Source organism: Microcebus murinus, chromosome 16, assembly GCF_040939455.1.
Source record: "Microcebus murinus isolate Inina chromosome 16, M.murinus_Inina_mat1.0, whole genome shotgun sequence".
NCBI lineage: Eukaryota > Metazoa > Chordata > Mammalia > Primates > Cheirogaleidae > Microcebus > Microcebus murinus.
The window spans coordinates 65,109,890-65,130,172 of NC_134119.1; the positions used below are offsets into that span (position 1 = coordinate 65,109,890).

At 52.7% G+C, this 20,283-nt stretch overlaps 1 protein-coding gene across 1 annotated transcript; it reads right to left on the minus strand.

Annotated features, from left to right (window-relative positions):
- Positions 1-4,445: 4,445 nt before the first annotated feature.
- On the minus strand, positions 4,446-5,591 carry LOC142861173 (insulin growth factor-like family member 1). The gene is made up of 3 exons (XM_075993379.1): positions 5,450-5,591; positions 4,835-4,888; positions 4,446-4,726 (listed from the first exon to the last, which is right to left on the minus strand). Exons 1-3 carry the CDS (start codon positions 5,472-5,474, stop codon positions 4,461-4,463), a joined length of 345 nt encoding a protein of 114 aa, XP_075849494.1. The 5' UTR covers positions 5,475-5,591; the 3' UTR covers positions 4,446-4,460.
- Between the last annotated feature and the right edge of the window lie 14,692 nt (positions 5,592-20,283).

Below are 20,283 nucleotides of genomic sequence, written 5' to 3' on the forward strand. Positions count from 1 at the left end.
CCCTGTCTCCTCCAGTGGCCCCCACGCGTGCTCAGCTCGTGCTGCGCCGGGCACATGTGAGATGAGGGATGGGCCCTACGACCCGCTGCCGCGCTGTCGCCATCCTGGTGCGCTTGGGCAGGATCCAAGCGTGTGGCAACTTCTCCTTCAGAGCCGGCTTTGAGCAGTGCTGCCCCTGGTGACCCACACTCAGGGTCCCTCATGGTGAAGGGGGAAAGTATGAAGGCCTCCTTGGCCCCAACTGCAGATGGCAGGGTCTGTCACAGGTGCGGTCCTGTCCCCTTCACTGGATTAGGGGTTCAGGGGAGTGAGGTGCCCCTCTCCTCTGTATCTCTATCCTCCTTTTTCTCCTTCTCTCCTCCTCCTCCTCCTCCTTCTTTTTGCTCTCACTCTCTGAACTGAACTCTCAGCTTTCCTTTCCTGTCTGTCTTTTCCATGCCTCTTCTGTCTCTCCCTCTGTCTCTGGATGGGTCTGTACTTCTCACTCCCCAGCATCAACTGATGGAAGATCAGGTGACAAGCTGACAGCCAGCACTTGCCTCCTGGATGAGCCTGGCGAGAGGGGACCGGCCTTGACTCAGGTCTGGGACGTGGAGCCGGTGTTTGGAAACGGGACAGACTCGGACTCAATCTGCCTTCTCATTCCGTCTCCTCCTTAACACTCAGCCTGAAACTTCCCGGGGTAGGGTGACAGGTCCCCTTCCCATGCTCCTCAAGAAACACGGGGGGCTTTGTGGAGATGAGAGGTTGCTGGGCCCCTGAACCCTCACTACTACCCCAATGGCCAAGCCAAAGAAGGCACCATTCCCAGGTCTGCCCTGGGTACACCTTTTTTGAGAAATTTCATTTCTTTAGACCCTGATCTCTGTCAGGAGGTAAAGGACAAGGAATTTTTCATGTAGTCCCCTGCGTTTACTGCAATCATGTGAGCTCAGAGTTCGGGAAGGGCCACAAAGGGCAGATGGGGGCCCTGCTCTTGTACCCAGAGGCAGCAAAACACACCCAACGTACCCGCCTGTTCTATATGCTATTCATAGTTTCAAGATAAACACCCGGGACCTCCTGGGTTCAACGGATAAAAATCCCATCTCAATTGCAAGGCTCGAACTCTTTCATACTTCAGCGTGAAGGACAGGGAGGGGACACAACCCACTGGAGCCCCACCTGTGTCCACCCAGGGGCACGACCCCTGGTGGGCGTGGGGGGCAGGGCGGGGGGGGGGGGCAGCTCTGAGTGTGGACCAGGGAGGAGTTGCCCCTGCTTAGGAGAGAAAAGTCGCCAAAGCTGTGTCCAGACAAATAAACATTAACACAATGAACAACCAGGACTGTGCTTACCCCCAAGACAATGATGGTTCTCATCTCTGACACGGACATTTTCATTAAAAGTGTTCCATTTCCTCTGATTCCTGTAAGGTTTTTCGGCGGCGGCGAAAAGAAAAGACAGACACAGAGAGAGAAAGAGTGGGGGGCAAACAACATGGCTTTATTATACACTCGTGGACGAGGTTCTGGGGCCCCAAGGGGGGGGCCCGGAAGTCGCCGCTGTTTGAAGTGGTTGAGGCCTTTTATATCCTTTGGGCCTGGCTAGGGACTTTGTGGCGGAAGAGCTGGGGATTTTAGGAGGGGATCTGGGTGTGGGTCCTCTCAGGGGGCCTTGGCAGTTTTGGCGGGCCTGGTCTCGTGAGCCTTTTCTTTTTTGATCTAGGGAAGGAAGTGGGCCCGCCACCAGCCTTACACATTTAATCATGAAATCAATGAAGATGTGAGTGAATGAAGGGCGTGTTCTTAGCTTAGGAATGAAATGGGAGGCAGAGAATTACATTTCACCTAGCGAAGTGTCTGCACATAGTCTGCCTACAATACTGCCGCCATGCAAAGCTGAGAAATATATTTACATGGGGAGATTCAGACCCTCTCCCTCAGAAGGGGCTGACTATTCAGGGGCCCTGCTGAGTCACCTGGAGGGCGGGGTGGGGCCTGGCAATGGACACAGGAGAAAGGGTCCAGGCCCCGCCCCAAGCTTCATTTCAAAGGAGAGCCGGCGGGCTGGAACAGAGCGAGGCTGGCGTCTCAGAGTCTTTGAAGTGATTTGGTGAGAGTAGGAGCTGCCGGAAACTGCTGGAGAGTTTGCACCCCTGCTGTCTGCTCTTGGCACTTCAAGACTGTTAAAACAAACTTTCAAACAAAATAATTTAAGCCACAGGTGATTAATGTTGAAGACAAAGAGTGAAGCCACAGGTGGTTATGTTAGAGTCGAGATACCCACAGCGTTACCGTTACCGGACAGAGAGACAGAGTCACCGAGGATGCAGTCACACAAGAGAGGAGCTTTATTTTCTGGCTAGCCAGGGTCCGAGCCTTAGAGCACCAACGCAGTGGCCACTCTTTCGCAGGCAGGGCCCCCGACTGGGGTAACGGCATGCTTTTTATACCCATGGCGCACAAATGGTGCACAAGCCGATCACGCGTGAATCATGCATTGACCTTTAAGATGATCGGTTGCCCACTATTGTCCTTCTAATATGATTGGTTGCCCTCTATTGCCCGATGGGCCAGTGGCCTGTGCTTCAATGAACTCATCCCATAATTCCCCCTACAGCGGTGTAGCAGGCAAGCAACGACCAGAAGCAAAAGTTAGCGGTTAGTTCACTGCCCCACCCAAGTAAATTCCTGACAATTAGAAAAATTCCTCTTCCCTTCCTCTGCTCTACAGTTAAGCAAACAAAGGCCAAGTTGTGCTGTGAGAGTTTTCTCCCTTTTTTCCTCTGTTGGTTTAGTTTTCTCTCTTTTAGACAGTTTGTTAGCAAGGTCATCCTTTACTCTTCCAGGCACAGAACATTCTGGAAGGCCACTCCAGAAAGCATAGATAGTGAATTGCATAGAGGGGGAACACAAGGGCTCAGAATGGGAAAAAGTTGTGCTTTTCATTTTATTCATTTCCACGCTACTTAAATTTAAACAGAGCACTTCTGATGTTGATAAAATAACGAAAAACACCAGCTATGCCAAGATGAAAAGAAGGTAAGAATAAAAAAATTCAACGATTACAAATAAAATGTTAAATTAGATTGCCAAAGAAAAACAAACAGACCCTTTTAGCCAAAATATGTCAAAATCTCACATTTTTAATCTCAAAGACAGTGATCAAATGATGGGTGGGGAGAGAGAGAATGTGGGAAATTGTCACCCTCATGTGTGACAAAGTGACAATGTGAGAAGCTGCTGGCTCATTCCTGCTCTCCAGCACAATGTCACAAAGCCCTCAACTCTGTGACGCTGCAGCTCTCCGGAAAGATGCTTTGGAGATAGAACAGAATAGAACACACTGTCCCTAACCCCGTGGCTCTTGCCTGGTCTGGCCCCTACGGGGTCTGAGATTGAGAACCGGTTGCAAAGTTTGAAGGAAGTGCAGGACACATTGAGGGATACACCCCTGAGCCTTCTCCCAGTGTAAGCCCTCCACCGCAGCAGGACGGACCTGTCCCACCCAGCCCTTTCCCTACCCCACTTTCCCAACTAGCCATCCCAAGAGAGTCTCGCTTTGTTGCCCAGGCTAGAGTGAGTGCCGTGGCGTCAGCCTAGCTCACAGCAACCTCAAACTCCTGGGCTCAAGCGATCCTCCTGCCTCAGCCTCCCGAGTAGCTGGGACTACAGGCATGCGCCACCATGCCCGGCTAATTTTTTCTATATATATTAGTTGGCCAATTAATTTCTTTCTATTTATAGTAGAGACGGGGCCTCGCTCTTGCTCAAGCTGGTTTCGAACTTCTGACCTTGAGCAATCCATCCTCTTCGGCCTCCCAGAGTGCTAGGGTTACAGGTGGGGGCCACCACGTCCGGCCACACTCCACTTTCTGATCATCTCCTCAGCCCAGGTCAGGTCAAACCTGAATGAATCCCAGCTCTTTCTGAGAGGAGCACTGCAGTGAGGAATTGCTTGGGCTGGGTCCAATTTGCCTCTCCAGTCCTCGGACAAGCCCCCTTCCCCTCTCCTTCCTGTCGCCGTCCTGCCTCTTCCCTGCCTGGCCCAGGGCTTTGTGGTATCGGTTCATTGTGGGCTTTGAAAATGGTGCTGAAAGTGAGTGTGATTTTCTCTGTATTCGTTTTATTTCTTAAATCAATTTTATGTTACATTTGGCAAGTAAGAGTCTCCAGGATGCCTAGAAGGAGGTCCTTCTTGACAAGCCTCAGAAAACACAGCCGCCCCTCCCCCTCTGTCCCAGCCCACAGGGACATGCTGGTGCTCTGGGGGTGCCGCGTCCTGAGGGGCCCGAGGTGAAGTGGAGCTTGGGGTGGGGGCTCAGATCGGGGCAGACGCAGGCTGAGGGTCACAGAGGTCACAGAATGACGGGGGAAATTGAGTCCGAGTCTCGCCTGTCCCATACACACCCTGCACACCCAGGTCTCAGGAGACCCCCGGGCCCTCCCTCCACCCTCATCCCTGGCGGGAACGGGACCTCACCTGTCACAAACTCTGTCATCCGAGGTTTGGGCCGAGGAGCACCTCTGGCTTCTCAGCTTCACCAGGAAAGACTTCTGGGGTCCCGGTGACCAGGGGCAGCACTGCTCGAAGCAGACTCTGAAGGTGCAGTTGCCACACCGTCGGCTCCTGCCCAAGGGCACCACAGCGTCGTCATAGCAACAGTAATGCAGGGGGTCATAGAACTTGTCCCCACATCTGGTGTGGGGCTGGCACAGCATCAGGTGAGTGTCCCTGGGGGCCACTAGAGGAGACACAGTTGGTGAGGCCCTAGCAAGACGACAGGAGGTCCCACCTGGGTTCTCTGGGAGCCGCACCCCGCTCTGAGCATCCCTGTCCCTCCTGGGCTCACCTGGGTGTCCGTGTGAGTAGAGACATGTGAGAACGCAGAGAACGGCCAGGACCCCTGTGGGAGAAGAGCAGGCAGGCGGTGGCGGTGCAGCTGGCACTGGACTTGGGAGCCCAGCCTGGGGCAGGGGAGGGTCCGAGGGGGCCTCTGTCCCGACTGAGCCCAGGGAAAGGCTAGGAGCAGACTCGGGCGGGGCCCAGCGCCCTGTGCTCAGGGCTCCTGTGCAGGGCCGGGCGGGGCAGGACTCCTGGGAGAAACGGGCTCAGGGCTCAGGAGCTTGTGGCTGTTTCCCGGGCGGGTGGGGGGTCAGAGCTGGGGGCTCAGCCGGGGTCAGGCAGCGAAGGGCTGAGCTGAGTCTGCCAGTGCATGGCGGGGGTGACGCGCCCAGAGTTCAGAAGAAGACAGGGTGGGAGTGGGACCCGAGGAGGGCACTGGGCATGAGTTTGGGGATGGAACAGGGACATGGATGGGGCTGTATGGGGATGTGGAGCAGGAATTGCCATGAGGGAGTCACATATAGGAGCAGACAAGGCTTGGGGACAGGGATGAGGTGTGGGTCGGGGCAGGGAGGTGGCTGAGATGGGACCGGGCTCAGGACTGGGGCTGTGTTCTCCTTACCCAGGAAGCAGCTTCGGGGAGACATGGTTGTAGGAACCCACAGAGGAGCAGATGGCTGCGAGCAGACGTGGCGTCGGGGAGCAATGGCCCTGGGTGTCCGCAGCGGAGCACATGGGTGTGAGCAGACGGATTATATATGGCAGGGCAGTGTGGTGCTATCACTGGATCTCACTTGAGCAAGAACGGGTGACAAACAGGGTGGGTCATGCTCAATGTCTTACCAGGACCACACCCATGCCTCTCCAGAAGCATTCAGAGCCTTAGAGGGCCAGGAGAGGACCAATGTCCCCTCCACCTTCTCTCCCCAAGTGCCTCCCACTCAGCCCAGCACCGAGGCCTTCGTGGCAAGCAGGGAGGTGCAGGACGCTCCTTGGGGCCGTCACTGTCCCCACTGAGACAGTAAACAGCTTTCCCGTCCCACCCCCTGGGTCCTCAGCCTGACCACACGCGTGGCGCATCCTCCCAGGTCCCCTGCGCTCCCCGACCTCACGTCCCCGGCCCAGGCCCAGACGTGGTCACTGCTCACCCCCTGGGGTCCTGGCGCTCAGGTGGGAGACACCGTGGCCCTCGCTCAGCTCAGTGTCGCGTTTCTGGAAAGGTGGGAAAGGGCGCGGCTCAGGCGACCCCGGGGCCCTCGCCGTCCCTGCATCTCCTCACGCATGGCCATTACGTCAGGAGCACAAGTCCCCGTGGGACCTCGGACGCCCAAGCCTCATCCCAGACACTGGTGACGTCGTGCTGAGTAGGATAGTCAAGGTTTTGGTTCCTGAGCTCAATGTCCTTGTCGGTACATGTCGGCGAAGGTCTCAGGGAGAAGTTCCACAACCAGCCCGAGACGCTCACAGGCATTTTGCTGGCCAGGCATGGTGGCTCACGCCTGTAATCCTAGCACTCTGGGAGGCCGAGGTGGGAGGATCGTTCAAGGTCAGGAGTTTGAAACCAGCCTGAGCAAGAGCGAGACCCCGTCTCTACTATAAATAGAAAGAAATTAATTGGCCAACTAAAAATATATATAGAAAAATTTAGCCGGGCATGGTGGCGCATGCCTGTAGTCCCAGCTACTCGGGAGGCTGAGGCAGAAGGATCGCTTGAGCCCAGGAGTTTGAGGCTGCTGTGAGCTAGGCTGATGCCACGGCACTCTAGCCTGGGCAACAGAGTGAGATTCTGTCTCAAAAAAAAAAAAGGGCATTGTCGTGGCCCGTTTGCAGGACGGAGGATGAACACAGAACATAAAACACAAATGCGCAGAATACAAAGAAAAACACAGACACACATACAAATGGTTGACTTGAGTAATAATATACTGGGTCCGTTTTATTTTTATACTCTAAAAGATTAAAGTTAGTTCCTTGTGCAACCACCCAGGCATGGCAGTGACAGCCATAAATTCCGGAATGCGTGGCCTTAGGGAAGCAGATAGCCCCTGACTCAGAATTTCAAGGTGGTTGCTCTAGGCACTAGGCATAGATAAAGGACCAAGATTAGCAAGGATGGGCAAGGTGAGCCACAGGGGGCATGTCTCATCCCCAGCTTCTCTTAGGGTGACCCCCTAAGATCTTCGGCTGAACCCCGGTGGCTGTGCATGGCTTAGGTCGCCCCTCCTTTGAGGGGTCTTACCCGTCATTGACTAACCAGCCATCTTATGAGGTGTAGGCAGCAATCACAGGAGCAATGTGTTTATCGTGTGGCTTCCAGACCCCCAGTGCCGTGGGGCAGGGCCGCTCTTGCTACTTGCAGCTCAGGTTCTTTGTTATGCCTCTAGGCAACACCTTTGTTTACCACAGGGAGACTGTCTGGAACAGATTACTTTCAAACGCTCTGGGCAGAACACATACATTACTCACTAACGTTAATTCTTAAACTAGAAAAATATATGTCAGTCCCCTACACGCCATTTTGCCTAATGTGCTTCTTTAGAGGGATGGCTGTGTGGTTTTCCCCAGGAAGTACAACCAGGGGGTCGGTGTTTGGACAGGAGAAGAGCCATCTGGGGGAAGTCCCGTGGTCACAGTGTGAGTGAGGACTGGGGAGAGAATTGGTCCCAGCTCCTGCGGGAATCCGTCAGCCCAGGAGCTCACAGGCCCCCCGTTTTGGGCATCCACCCAGGCTGGAGTTCAGTGTCATGTCTCAGAACCCATCCTCGAGAAACTGTTAGTTTTAACCTGGGCAACTGTGGGAAAGGATGCCCAGCAGGTATTTGGATTTTTCAGATATTAGAGAAAACACATTTTCCACCTGTGCATATTTTTGCCTCTCTGCACCAGATAACCAGGAACGTAGCTGCACCCATTGGGGCCCAGGAAAGACAAGACACCCCGGTCCATAGAGTGGGCTCTCACTCAGATCAGCCGTGCTGAATGCGTGTGGTACATGCAAGACCCGGCTAGTATGCACAGGGGCAAGTAATCAGGCTGAAAGCAATTGTGCCCAGCTACCCAAAGACAGGATGGGTTCAACTGCATCTGAGGAGCTGCCGCCACCCCCCCATTCCAAATGGGGACCACAGTGACAGGATGCAGACTTTGACACTTTCCAGTGGTTCCCTGCCGGCTCAGTGACACAGCAGCCTGCAGGGCAAATGGTCGCAGCCACCGTCAATCAGGACACAGGAGACATGACCAGGACAGTGGCCGGCACGGTGCCAGTGGGCACGTTACAGGCAGGATGAGCTAGACCTGTGGCTATTGCCGTGAGGCTGAGCCCAGAGAGGGTGAGGACGGGGGGGGGCAGGGTGGCAGGGCCGTGTCATCTGTGAGCCTTAGGAGAACCAGACTTTGATGACGGGGCAGTGGGGCCACAGATGACCCTAAACAGGGAACAGGTGTGATCAGGTTGGTGTTTGTGGCTAATCTCTTTGTGCTTCTTTGTGTGGAAGGTAGGCAGGAGGCCTGAGAAGGGAGGCAGGACACCAGGGAGGAGGAACTAATCCTGCATTACCAGTGTCCCAAGGCCCACGCTCTCCTGGGGGGGGCAGCCCCTCCGCGGCCCCAGCCCTCCTCTGCTCTCCCCCCTCCTGTCGCTGCAGGGTAGAGCAGCGCTCCACAGTGTGGACCTCGCCCCTCCTTCAGGATGTAAAGCACTTTGTTCCTCATCATCAGTATTTGAAACATGAAACTACAACAGAAATGAAATTAGAAGACTGTGCACAGCACTGACCACAGAATCTTACCCCTGGTGGTCACTAGGCTTCCTTCTGGACCGAATGTGAGCTCACGGTGATGCGATAAAAGCTATTCCCGGTGGGTGACGGCCACGTGCCTCTGCAAGGGCAAAGGCTCTGGGCAGGGGCTCCCCTGCTCCTTCCTACAAGCCTCTGCCTCAGCTGCTCCATCTCCCAGACAGTGAGTTCAAGGCTCACAGCCTCAAACCCGGGTACTTGCCTGGGAGGCTGAAACCGGTCTTGGGCCCCAGCCTGGTGGCCTCTGCCAAAACACTGTGAAGCGTCTTCCCTGGGGCAGGGTTGAGGTTGGCATCGCTTCAGGAGGGAGAGGCCCACTTTATCGCCCTTGGCCTTGTAACAGAGGTAATGTTCTTAAAGGACAACGGAATGTTTTAAAACATTTAAAACGTCTTTAGAAACATCCCCACCCTTTTTAGAAATCAAAACCTACATTGCTCGCCAAGGCCAGTAATCCAAGGAGCAGAAAAATATTTTTTGCTGTTTGTTTTCAAGTATCTTAAACCACAGGAGAGGGCTGGACAGAGTAGTCGGAAGATGTTGGTCGTGGAGGTGAGGGCTACTGAAACCATCACATGTAGTTAAACGACAAAAGCCTGAAGCCACCATATGCGATGCTGGTCATGTAGACCCAAGCCCAACTGCTGAAAACCCCCCTTTATTTTATTTTATTTTATTTTATTTTATTTTATTTTATTTTTTTTGAGACAGAGTCTCGATTTCTTGCCTAGGCTAGAGTGAGTGCCGTGGCGTCAGCCTAGCTCACAGCAACCTCAAACTCCTGGGCTCAAGCGATCCTCCTGCCTCAGCCTCCCGAGTAGCTGGGACTACAGGCACGAGCCACCATGCCCGGCTGATTTTTATATTATATATATTAGTTGGCCAATTAATTTCTTTCTATTTTTATGGTAGAGACGGGGTCTCGCTCAGGCTGGTTTTGAACTCCTGACCTTGAGCAATCCGCCCACCTCGGCCTCCCAGAGTGCTAGGATTACAGGCGTGAGCCACCACGCCCGGCTGAAAACCCCCGTTTAAAAAGCCTTGTTTTGGCTGGGCATAGTGGGCCATGCTTGTAATCCTAGCACTCTGGGGGGTCGACTCGGGAGGGTCACTTGAGCTCAGGAGTTCGAAACCAGCCTGAGCAAGAGTGAGACATCATCTCTACTGAAAACAGAAAGAAATTAGCAGAACAACTAAAAATATATATAGAAAAAATTAGCCGGGCATGGTGGCTCATGCCTGTAGTCCCAGCTACTCGGGAGGCTGAGGCAGGAGGATCGCTTGAGCCCAGGAGTTTGAGGTTGCTGTGAGCTACGCTGATGCCATGGCACTCTAACCTGGGCAACAGTGTGAGACTCTGTCTCAAAATAAATAAAGGAAATAAAATAAAATAAAATGCCCTGTTTCTCTGCTTAATGGCAGGATGCTGGTCTTTTGAGATGCTAGTCTGCCGTTGTCATCATTCACTGGCAACTGAATAACCGTCTCTTTCCTTTTCCTCAAACCACTGTCCTCATTCTCCATTCTCATTGATTCCGCCTCAAGGACCAGTATGGAACCTTCAGTGCCAGCCTGAGCCTGAGGAGCAGGGGCGTCTCACAGGCTGGGACCGTGGGAGGGCAACAGGAGCCAGGGCAGGACTCTCTGGAGGGGCCCTGGCGCTGGCAGCCCTGGCCTGGAATCTTTTCTCCACATTTTCTCGAAGGGTCAAAGAAGTCACCTTTCAGTAGCTGCTCATCTCCAAGTATAAGAGGAAAATTCGATTTTGGATGTTGGACTCTGACCACTTGGGAGTCACTCCCACTGCTTGGCGGGGTGCACTCCATGCTCCCTCTCTTTGCAGCAGAAGGAAGCTCAAGCCACTCAGACCCCGGCCCACATTCAGGAAGCCTCACCTGGCCCCATATCCTGGCCCCAAAGTAGTGGAAGCCACCTGCCCCATCTTGCACTTGCTTCATGCTGGCCCAAGCCTCCCAGTGGCTTTGGGAATTTTTTTTTTTTTTTTTTTTTTTTTGAGACAGAGTGTCACTTTGTTGCCCAGGCTACAGTGAATGCCATGGCGTCAGCCTCGCTCACAGCAACCTCAAACTCCTGGGCTCAAGCAATCCTCTCTCTGCAGAGAGTGGGGACTCAGAGCAGGTGGGTTTGGGGATCCCAGAGGGGGGACCTGGCCCTGTTTGGTGAGGGACGAGTGTTCTCAGCACAGGGAACAGCAGGTCAGAGACAGGGTGGGAGGCTGAGCTATATTCAGTTGAATCCGCCTTCCCCGGGGCCACATGCTGGCCACCACCCCGTGCGCTGTCCCTCATGGGATGCCCAGCCCAGGGCAGGTGGGCGTTAGTCACATAACCCCCTGAGATGCCATTGCAGATGCAGTGGGGTTAGGCAGGCAAGGGACCTGTGCTGTGGACCTTGGTGGGGGATTGGGGTGGGTCAGGCAGAGGGCCTGGGCACTGCATGAGGGAACAGTGTTGTGGGCAGAGGGAACAGCACGTGCAAAGTCCTTGTGTTCAGTGGGAATGTGGTGAGAACAAGTGGACTGAAAGAGCGAAGAGAGAACTGGAGAAAGCGAAGGCTTGTGGCACATTCATTCATTCCTGCCACGTGCTGCGGGCTGTGGGGGAGCCGGAACCTGGAGAGGCCCGCCTCATTGGGGAGGACTGATAATGTTTTTAGTGATGATAATAATACCAGTAGCTAACGCTTATTGAGCATTTAACCGTGTGCCAGGGACTCCGGTCAGTGCTTTATGATTGAATTCATTTGATCTTACCGTGTGAGCGAGGCCCTGCCCTCAACCCCTTTTCACAGAAGAGGAAACTGAGGCCCAGAGAAGTTAGGGAGCTTGCCCCAAGTCACACAGTGAGCAGTAAGGCCAGCGTCGACCTTAGATCCAGGCTGCGAGCCCAGGACAGAGAGGACCTGCCCGCTCCCCTCCCGGAATGGGAGCTCCGGGGTTGGAGAAACCCTGCGGGTCTTCCTGGAGGAGCTCGGCTGGGCCGGGCTGGGCCGAGGGGTAGGGAGGCCATGGTGGGGAGGCCAGAGTGGGAAGCAGGGTAAGCTCATCCTTAGGATCTGCCCTGGGCAGCGGAGGGATTGAGGAGTGGGGGCGGTGTGTGCGTGTGTGCGTTTTCCCAGGCTGGCCACAAGGTGGCGCCCTCCGCCCACAGAACTGGAGAGGGTGACTTGCGATCCCACAGCCGGTCAGTGGCTTCTTATCCTCCTCTTTCCGGCCTGGAATTAGGGCGTTTGGGAAGGCTCCAGGATTTCTTCCTTCATTTGGCCAGTATTTATTGAGTTCATACTGTGTCAGACACACTGCCAGACACTCTGCCCGGCATAGTTAATGTTTATTATGCCTGACGTGGTCTAAGCTCTTTAGACAGTCCCACAACCCCACAGGTGGGTGTGGCTGTGACCATCCCTCTTCGCCGATGACAAGAGCCAGGTTCCTACACGGTGACCCGGACAGGTGGAGGCTCCGTCCCAGAAGGGGGGGCTAGACAGAAAACAGACAATCGGACCGACAGATGACAGCTTTGCTGGGGTTGGTGCCAGGAAGGAAATGTACGGAGAGCTGGGGGAGCAGAGAGCATTGGGGGCAGGCAGGCTTCCCTGGGTGCGTGGGGTTATTTCTGCCAGAGGAGAAGGAGAGAACATTCTGGAAGGAAGGAACTTGGAGCCCTGCGGGAGAAGTAGGTGGGGTGAAGCTCTTTGGAGAGTGTAGGGCAGCCACAGATTCTTAGAATGATTTAGTAGGAAAAATTCTAAGCACACATAAAAGTAGACAGGAGTATATTATACACATACTTGTCCTCCAGCTGCTTTTTCTTACCTTTGCTTTTGTTTTTTTGAGACAAGGTCTCTCTCTGTTGCCCAGGCTGGAGCGTAGTGGCACAGTCATAGCTCGCTACAGCCTCCAACTCCCGGGCTCCAGCGATCCTCCTGCCTCAGCCTCCCGAGTAGCTGAAACTACAGGCAGGCAGCACCATCACTCCTGGCTATTTTTTCTTATTTTTTTGTAGAGATGGGGTCTTGCTATGTTGCCCTGGCTAGAGTGGCATCAGCTTAGCTCACAGCAACCTCAGACTCCTGGGCTCAAATGATCCTCCTGCCTCAGCCTCCCCAGTAGCTGGAACTATAGGTGTGAGCCACCGCAGCCGGCAAATTGTTCTTTTTTGATGCTCTTATTTTCTTCTGCCAGTAGGAACCCCTTTGGGTTGGCTCATAATGTCCTTTTTTTTTTTTTTTTTTTTTTTTGAGACAGAGTCTTCACTGTGTTGTCCGGGCTAGAGTGCCATGGCGTCAGCCTAGCTCACAGCAACCTCAAACTCCTGGGCTCAAGCAATCTTTCTGCCTCAGCTTCCTGAGTACCTGGGACTTCAGGCATGAGCCACCATGCCCGGCTAATTTTTTCTATACATTTTTAGTTGTCCAGCTAATTTCTTTCTATTTATAGTAGAGACGGAGTCTCGCTCTTGCTCGGGCTGGTCTCGAACTCCTGACCTTGAGTGATCCTCTTGCCTCGGCCTCCCAGAGTGCTAGGATTACAGGCATGAGCCACCGTGCCTGGCCCTCTTACTGTCCTTTTGAAATAACCCCAGTAGGATTTGATGGCTTCCCTGTCCCTCTCTCCAGGCTCCGCCTCCTGAACTCCTGACCTTGAGCAGTCCGCCCGCCTTGGCCTCCCAGAGTGCTAGGATTACAGGCGTGAGCCACCGCGCCCGGCCTACATGCAAAGTTCTTCAAACAGTCGCCACACCTCTTGGTTAGGGAATCTTCCCAACAACCCTATGTAACTGGACTACTATTTGTCCCACTGCTTTGTCACAGAGAGGGGAAGGCCCTCGCCTGAGTTCACACAGCTGGGAAGTGGGAAAGTCAGAATTTGGATGCAGATCTGCCTGGACTTGTAACCACCAAGTCACAACCGTCCTTTAAAGGGGTATGGTATGAAAAGCAAAAGCAGCAACATTTTCCAAATTAAAGAATGTGAGACTCAGAGAGGGTAAGGATACGCCCAAGTCACACAGCACGTAGATGGCAGAGCCAGAATTCAAACCCAGACTGTGTGTATCCAGGTGTGGGTTGACCTTCACTCCAATGAGCCCTCCATTGAGCTCTGCCAGGGTGGCAGGAAAGTGCAGTTCCAGGCTGCCCCAGCTTGGTCTGGGTCTCTAGTGTGCATGACTCTGGCCCCTACGCAGCCTAGGATGGCCACCCAGCCTCACCCCTGTCTCTGCCTCCCCCAGAGCGGGAGCCCCCGGCCCGGGCCCTGCGGGCAGCCCAGAATCTGCTGGCCTGCGGTGTGGCTCGGGGAGTCCTGAGACCCATATATCAGCTCAAAGGACACCGGGATGCGCAGAGGACGCTCTCTCCGGGAGACCAGCTCTACAGAATCATCCAGAAGTGGCCGCACTACCACGACTGAGGACCTGCTCCTCGGCCCCCCACCCCCACCCCGTTCCTCTCAGCCCATGGCCAGAAGCCCACTGCCGCCTCCTCCAATAAAGGTGCAGCCCAAGCTGTGTTCCTAGGCAGCCTCCCCTGTCCCCTGCCCCCCCAAACCGCAGCCCTCCCGTCTCCTCCCCACGCTCTCCTCGCCGGTGCTCAGAACCCAGAGGCCCCGACCCTGAACCAAGACCCCGGAGATCCCAGCTCGAAAGCAACATCACAGCTCAGAACCCAGAGGTCTCAGGTCAGAGCCCAGGAATCAGCACCGCGTCGGCCTGGATGTCCCCGACAGCAGCCGGGGGTCCTCCCAGGCAGGGAACCGTGCTGCAAGACACCCTTTCCCACCACACAGCCAAAGGCATCCTGTGCAGAATCTCTGCTTGGTTTCCTCTGGTGACAGGCTGCTCACTACCACCCCTCAGGTCTCCCCTCCTTGCAGTGCTTTAGAGGGTGCGGGAGTTTTTCCCAATATGCCTCCTAGTCACAGACATGCCCAGAAGAGCACTCAGGTTCCAATTACACCCCCCAGTCTTCCCTTCTCCCCATCCCACCTTCACCCTTTGGTCATAAGCTGAGGGGTCCCAAAGGCATAAATGTTTATTTACAAAATGCACATATCCTCCCCCCCAGCATGCCTTGCCTGGGGAGAGGACGGGGTCAGGGCCTCACACACCTGAGACCCCAGGAGCACCAGGAGGGGTGGAGCCTGGGCGGGGCTGGAAGGCCACCCTGGCCCACCCCTCATGCCATACCCAGCAGAGGGTGGGGGTGGAGGGGCAGTACCCCCTTCTCCACGGTCACGACCTCGTGTCCAGTCGGTTCATGTATTCCTGCAAGGCCTTCAGGCGGGCATCTACTTCGGCCATGTCGGCCGCCTGGTGGTCCGAGCTGTACTCTGCGAGGGCAGGCATGGGTGTGGGGGGCTGGGAGGGGACTGACGCCACAGGGAGCTCCTGGGCCCAAGACCAGTGTCCTCATTAACACCCCAGGCTGGTTTTGAACTACTGACCTTGAGCAATCTGCCCGCCTTGGCCTCCCAGCGTGCTAGGATTACAGGTGTGAGCCACGGCGCCCCGCAAGACAGTGACTGTCTTGGTCTTCCTTCTGCTTCCCTGGCTGGTCTTTCCTCCCCCAGAGGATTACATTTGACCCAACAAAGAAACTACACATGGTCTGAGTGGCAATTCCTAGCCTGTGTGAAACAGCCAGTGAAAGACTCTTTGTTAGACGGCTTTGGCAACATGAATCGACAAGCAAATTTGTCATCCAAACAGTGATTACCTTAAGGAAGAACCAAAAGTTGACACTCTTGGCTGGTGAGAGGTACCTCCCTCCTCCCCTGCCCTCTCCTGCCCATGTTTTTCCTGCCTTTGCATGACAGTTCGTCTGCCACTGCATGGATGGAGGCACTCGGTCTGCACCATGGACAGAGCCCCACTCAGCATAGTGCAGGTGGCAGCTCCAGGCATTAGGATGGAGGCAACTGAGAAGTCTCCCACACTGGGAAACAGAGCACATAAAATGTCTAAAGAACACGTCCTGGGTTTGAGACAGGAGTCAGATATCCTACAGGCCATTAGGGCAGGGGTCAGAGGAGAAGGCAAACAGGATAAGAAATCTACAAGAGGCCGGGAGCGGTGGCTCACGGTTGTAATCCTAGCACTCTGGGAGGCCGAGGCGGGCGGATTGCTTGAGGTCAGGAGTTCAAAACCAACCTGAGCAAGAGCGAGACCCCGTCTCTACTAAAAATGGAAAGAAATTAATTGGCCAACTAAAAATATGTAGAAAAAATTAGCTGGGCATGGTAGTGCATGCCTATAGTCCCAGCTACTCAGGAGGCTGAGGCAGGAGGATCGCTTGAGCCCAGGAGTTTAAGGTTGCTGTGAGCTAGGCTGACACCAGGGTACTCTAGCTCAGGCAACACAGTGAGACTCTGACTCAAAAAAAAGAAATCTACAAGAATGTGAATACGCTTAGCTAAGACAAAGGTAGCGATTGGGTCTCTTGAGTTACTCTATTTTGATTTTAACACATTTATCTGAAGCAGAAGGGCAATTCCTTTAATTGGAGCATGTGCACAGTTGAGGTGACTGTCCCTAAAAGAACTACCCTCCTTAACATAGTAAAAATCACACCCACCAGCACCATGACAGTTTACAATTGCCATGGCAACTCCCGGAAGTCACCCTATAAGGTGAGGAAATGGCAGGGGACCCAGTTCTAGGAACTTGCCACCCCTTTCCCAGAAAACTCACGACTATTTTAGCCCTGGAAAAATTCCAAGGATTTTTTTTCCCCTTTTTAAGACAGAGTCTCACTCTGTTGCCCAGGCTAGAGTGCCGTGGCGTCAGCCTAGCTCACAGCAACCTCAAACTCCTGGGCTCAAGCGATCCTCCTGCCTCAGCCTCCCGAGTAGCTGGGACTACAGGGATGCGCCACCATGCCTGGCTAATTTTTCCTATATATATTAGTTGGCCAATTAATTTCTTTCTATTTATAGTAGAGATGGGGTCTCGCTCTTGCTCAGGCTGGTTTCGAACTCCTGACCTCAAGCAATCCGCCGGCCTTGGCTTCCCAGAGTGCTAGGATTACAGGCGTGAGCCACCTCGCCCAGCCCTTTTTGCCTTTTCTTAATGGCTTTCAGTGGTCTTTCTACTTCTGGCCCTACTTTGTGTCTGAACTCTTCTCTTTCACTTGTGATCCGGCACTTGAATTTCTTCCTGCATGAAGGCAGAGAACCCTCTCACCCATGGCATGCAGCGGTCCATGCTGGTATCAGGATGACAGAGTAGGATCTGAGCAAAGTCTGAACAAGCCTTCAGGGTGCCAAAATCTGGGAGCTCTGCAGGGACCCCAATGCCCAGAACCCATCGTTAAACACACCATGTGTCAGTTTGCTGCTGCTGCAGAACCAACTACTTTACAATTGCTCAAGTCGACAGGTCATTGGGGCGCTTCTGATGACCTAAGCCAGGCTCTGCTGGTCTTGGCAGGGGTCACCCACATTTGTGCTCAGCTTATGGGGGGGGGCCGGGTGCTGGCTCATCTACGACGAACCCGTTCACATGTCCTCTGGTGGGCTCGCCTCCATGTGGTCTCTCAGCCCCCAACAGGCTGACGGGAGCGTGCTCACATTGTTTGTTTCCTGAGGTAGAAAGTGGAAGCACCACAGTCCTTTGAGTGAAGTTTAAACTCAGAACTGGCACAGGATTACCTCACTGTGTTCTATGGACCACGACATTCACAAGAGCAGCTGAGACTTAAGGGCATGGGGACATGGACACCAAATCGTAACAGAAGATGCAAAGCCACATTGCAAGTGGTATGAAAGAGGAAGGGAGGATTCAGGACCATATCTACAATCACCCCATCACAGCCCTCTTTGCCAAGGCTGAGGATGTTTCTCACACCCTCTACTGACCACCCCCGACCTCCTGCATCCAAGCAGCCCTGATCATGCCTCCCCCCAGTCCTACAACACCAGCTCCCAAACCACCCAGGCTGTCACTTTCTTAAATGTGTCCTTTGATGCAGAAAGCTTTTTACTTTGGTGAAGTCAAATTTATCTGATTTTCTTTAGTCTCTTGCATGTTGCTCTAGTTTAAGAAACCACTGCCTGTTGTGAGATTGTGAAGAGTTACTTCCGTGTTTTCTTCTAGGAATTTTATAGTTTTCGCTCTTACATTTACTTCTCTCATGCATTTTCAGTTAATTTTTAACATAGTGAGGCAGGAGCCCCACTTCACTCTTTTGCACGTGGATATCTAGTTGTAACAACACTATTTGTGAAGAGATTATTCTTTTCCCATTGAGAGGTCTTGGCACCATTATTGAAAATCAGTTGATTATAAATGTGGGAATTTATTTCTGGATGCTCAATTAGATTCCATTGATGTATATTTTTATCCCATGTCAGTATCACATTGTTTTGACTACAGTAGCTTTGTAGTGATTTTGAATTGGGAAGAGAGTCCTCTAACTTTTTTCTTCTTTTTCAAGGTGGGCAGTCTATTCTAGGCCCCTTGCATTTCTTTTTTTTTTTCAAGACAGAGTCTCACTTTGTTGCCCAAGTGCCGTTGCTAGAGTGCCGTGGCGTCAACCTATCTCACAGCAACCTCCAACTCCTGGGCTCAAGCGATCCTCCTGCCTCAGCCTCCCGAGTAGCTGGGACTACAGGCACGCGCCACCATGTTATGCCCGGCTCATTTTTTCTATATATCTGTGTGTGTGTATATCTATCTATCTATCTATATATATATATATTTATTTTTTTTTTTGAAACAGAGTCTCACTTTGTTGCCCAGGCTAGAGTGAGTGCCGTGGCATCAGCCTAGCTCACAGCAACCTCAAACTCCTGGGCTCAAGCGATCCTCCTGCCTCAGCCTCCCGAGTAGCTGGGACTACAGGTATGTGCCACCATGCCCGGCTAATTTTTTTGTATATATATTTTTAGTTGGTCAATTAGCTTCTTTCTATTTTTTTTTTTTTTTGAGACAGAGTCTTGCTTTGATGTCCAGGCTAGAGTGAGTGCCGTGGCGTCAGCCTAGCTCACAGCAACCTCAAACTCCTGGGCTTAAGTGATCCTGCTGCCTCAGCCTCCCGAGTAGCTGGGACTACAGGCATGCGCCACCATGCCCGGCTAATTTTTTCTATATATATGTTAGTTGGCCAATTAATTTCTTTCTATTTATAGTAGAGACGGGGTCTCGCTCTTGCTCAGGCTGGTTTCGAACTCCTGACCTCGAGCAATCCACCCGCCTCGGCCTCCCAGAGTGCTAGGATTACAGGCGTGAGCCACCACGCCTGGCCTTCATTTTTTCTATATAGTTATATAGTTTTTTAGTTGGCCAATTAATTTCTTTCTATTTTTTTTAGTAGAGACTGGGTCTCGCTCTTGCTCAGGCTGGTTTCAAACTCCTGAGCTCAAAGGATCCGCCCACCTCGGCCTCCCAGAGTGCTAGAATTACAGGCATGAGCCACCGAGCCTGGCCCCTTTGCATTTCTTTGTGAATTTGAGGATCAGGCTGCCAATTTCTGCAAATAGGGTAGTAGCTCTCTTCTGATAGGGATTATATTGAATCTCTAGCTCAATTCAGGTTTGTAGTTCCATTTTAATATTAAATCTTATAATCCAAAAATGTATGATGTCTTTCTGGAAGACATTAGATGGTTAGATGTTCTAGAAGAACAGATTTGTTTCCTAAAAAGATCACTTGACAATGTCCAAATCATTCTTTGTGTGATAAGAATAAAATAAAATACTGTTGTTTCTATTGAAATGTTACGACCAAGAAGGTGCTGTTGCCTAACCCACTGGGGACATAACTGAGTCATGATTATCACGTCCAAAAAAGTTACATCCTCCTCTCTTTGGTCTTCAACATTCTCATGTTGTCCTAATATTCACTCTAAGGTCACATCCCCGTGACAACCTGTCTCCTGCAGTAAGAAGTCCTGGAATCCAGCTGTTAGTTTGGTTAAAAATGATGCCACGGTTTTGCCTCGTCTTTCTTATGTAGCTTGTAACTCACTATCAACGTTTTGTTTATTCCTGGTCTGCCAATGCCCAGGCTGCTGAGTCAGGCACGTTTCACTGGGTGGAGCGTTGAGCAGCCCTCGGGCATGCTGTGTGTTTTTCTTGCTCTGTGTCTGCCTCACCTACATCTTCCAACCCCCGCTGCCCAGAGCCTCCACTTTGTTTTTATTTCAGCATATTATGGGGGTACAAATATTTAGGTGCCTTTCTTTCCAGAGTCAGAGCTTCAAGCGTGTCCATCCATGCCCCAGACGGTGCGCATGGCACTCATTATATATGTATACACCCATCCCCTCCTGCTCCTCCCATCTGCCTGACGCCTGATAAATGTTATTCCTGTATGTCCACTTGGGTGTTGATCAGTTAATACCAATTTGCTGCTGAGTACATGTGGTGCCTGAACCTCCACTTCTGAGAGGATGACAACCACACTATTCCTGCCAGTAATTTCTGGTCAAATGCAACTATTTATGGGTTTGACTTCTGGAATTTTCTGTCCTTTAAAAACTATGGTGGTCCTGCCAATGTGTGTTAGTAGCATAGTCTCTCACAACATATATCCCCGAGAATGTAAGTTCCCAACACTGAATTCATGCCATGGGAGTCAGGTTAATGAAGAACCAAGATGATTTAATGGCTGCAGAGGGATTTTGGTGAAATCTCCAA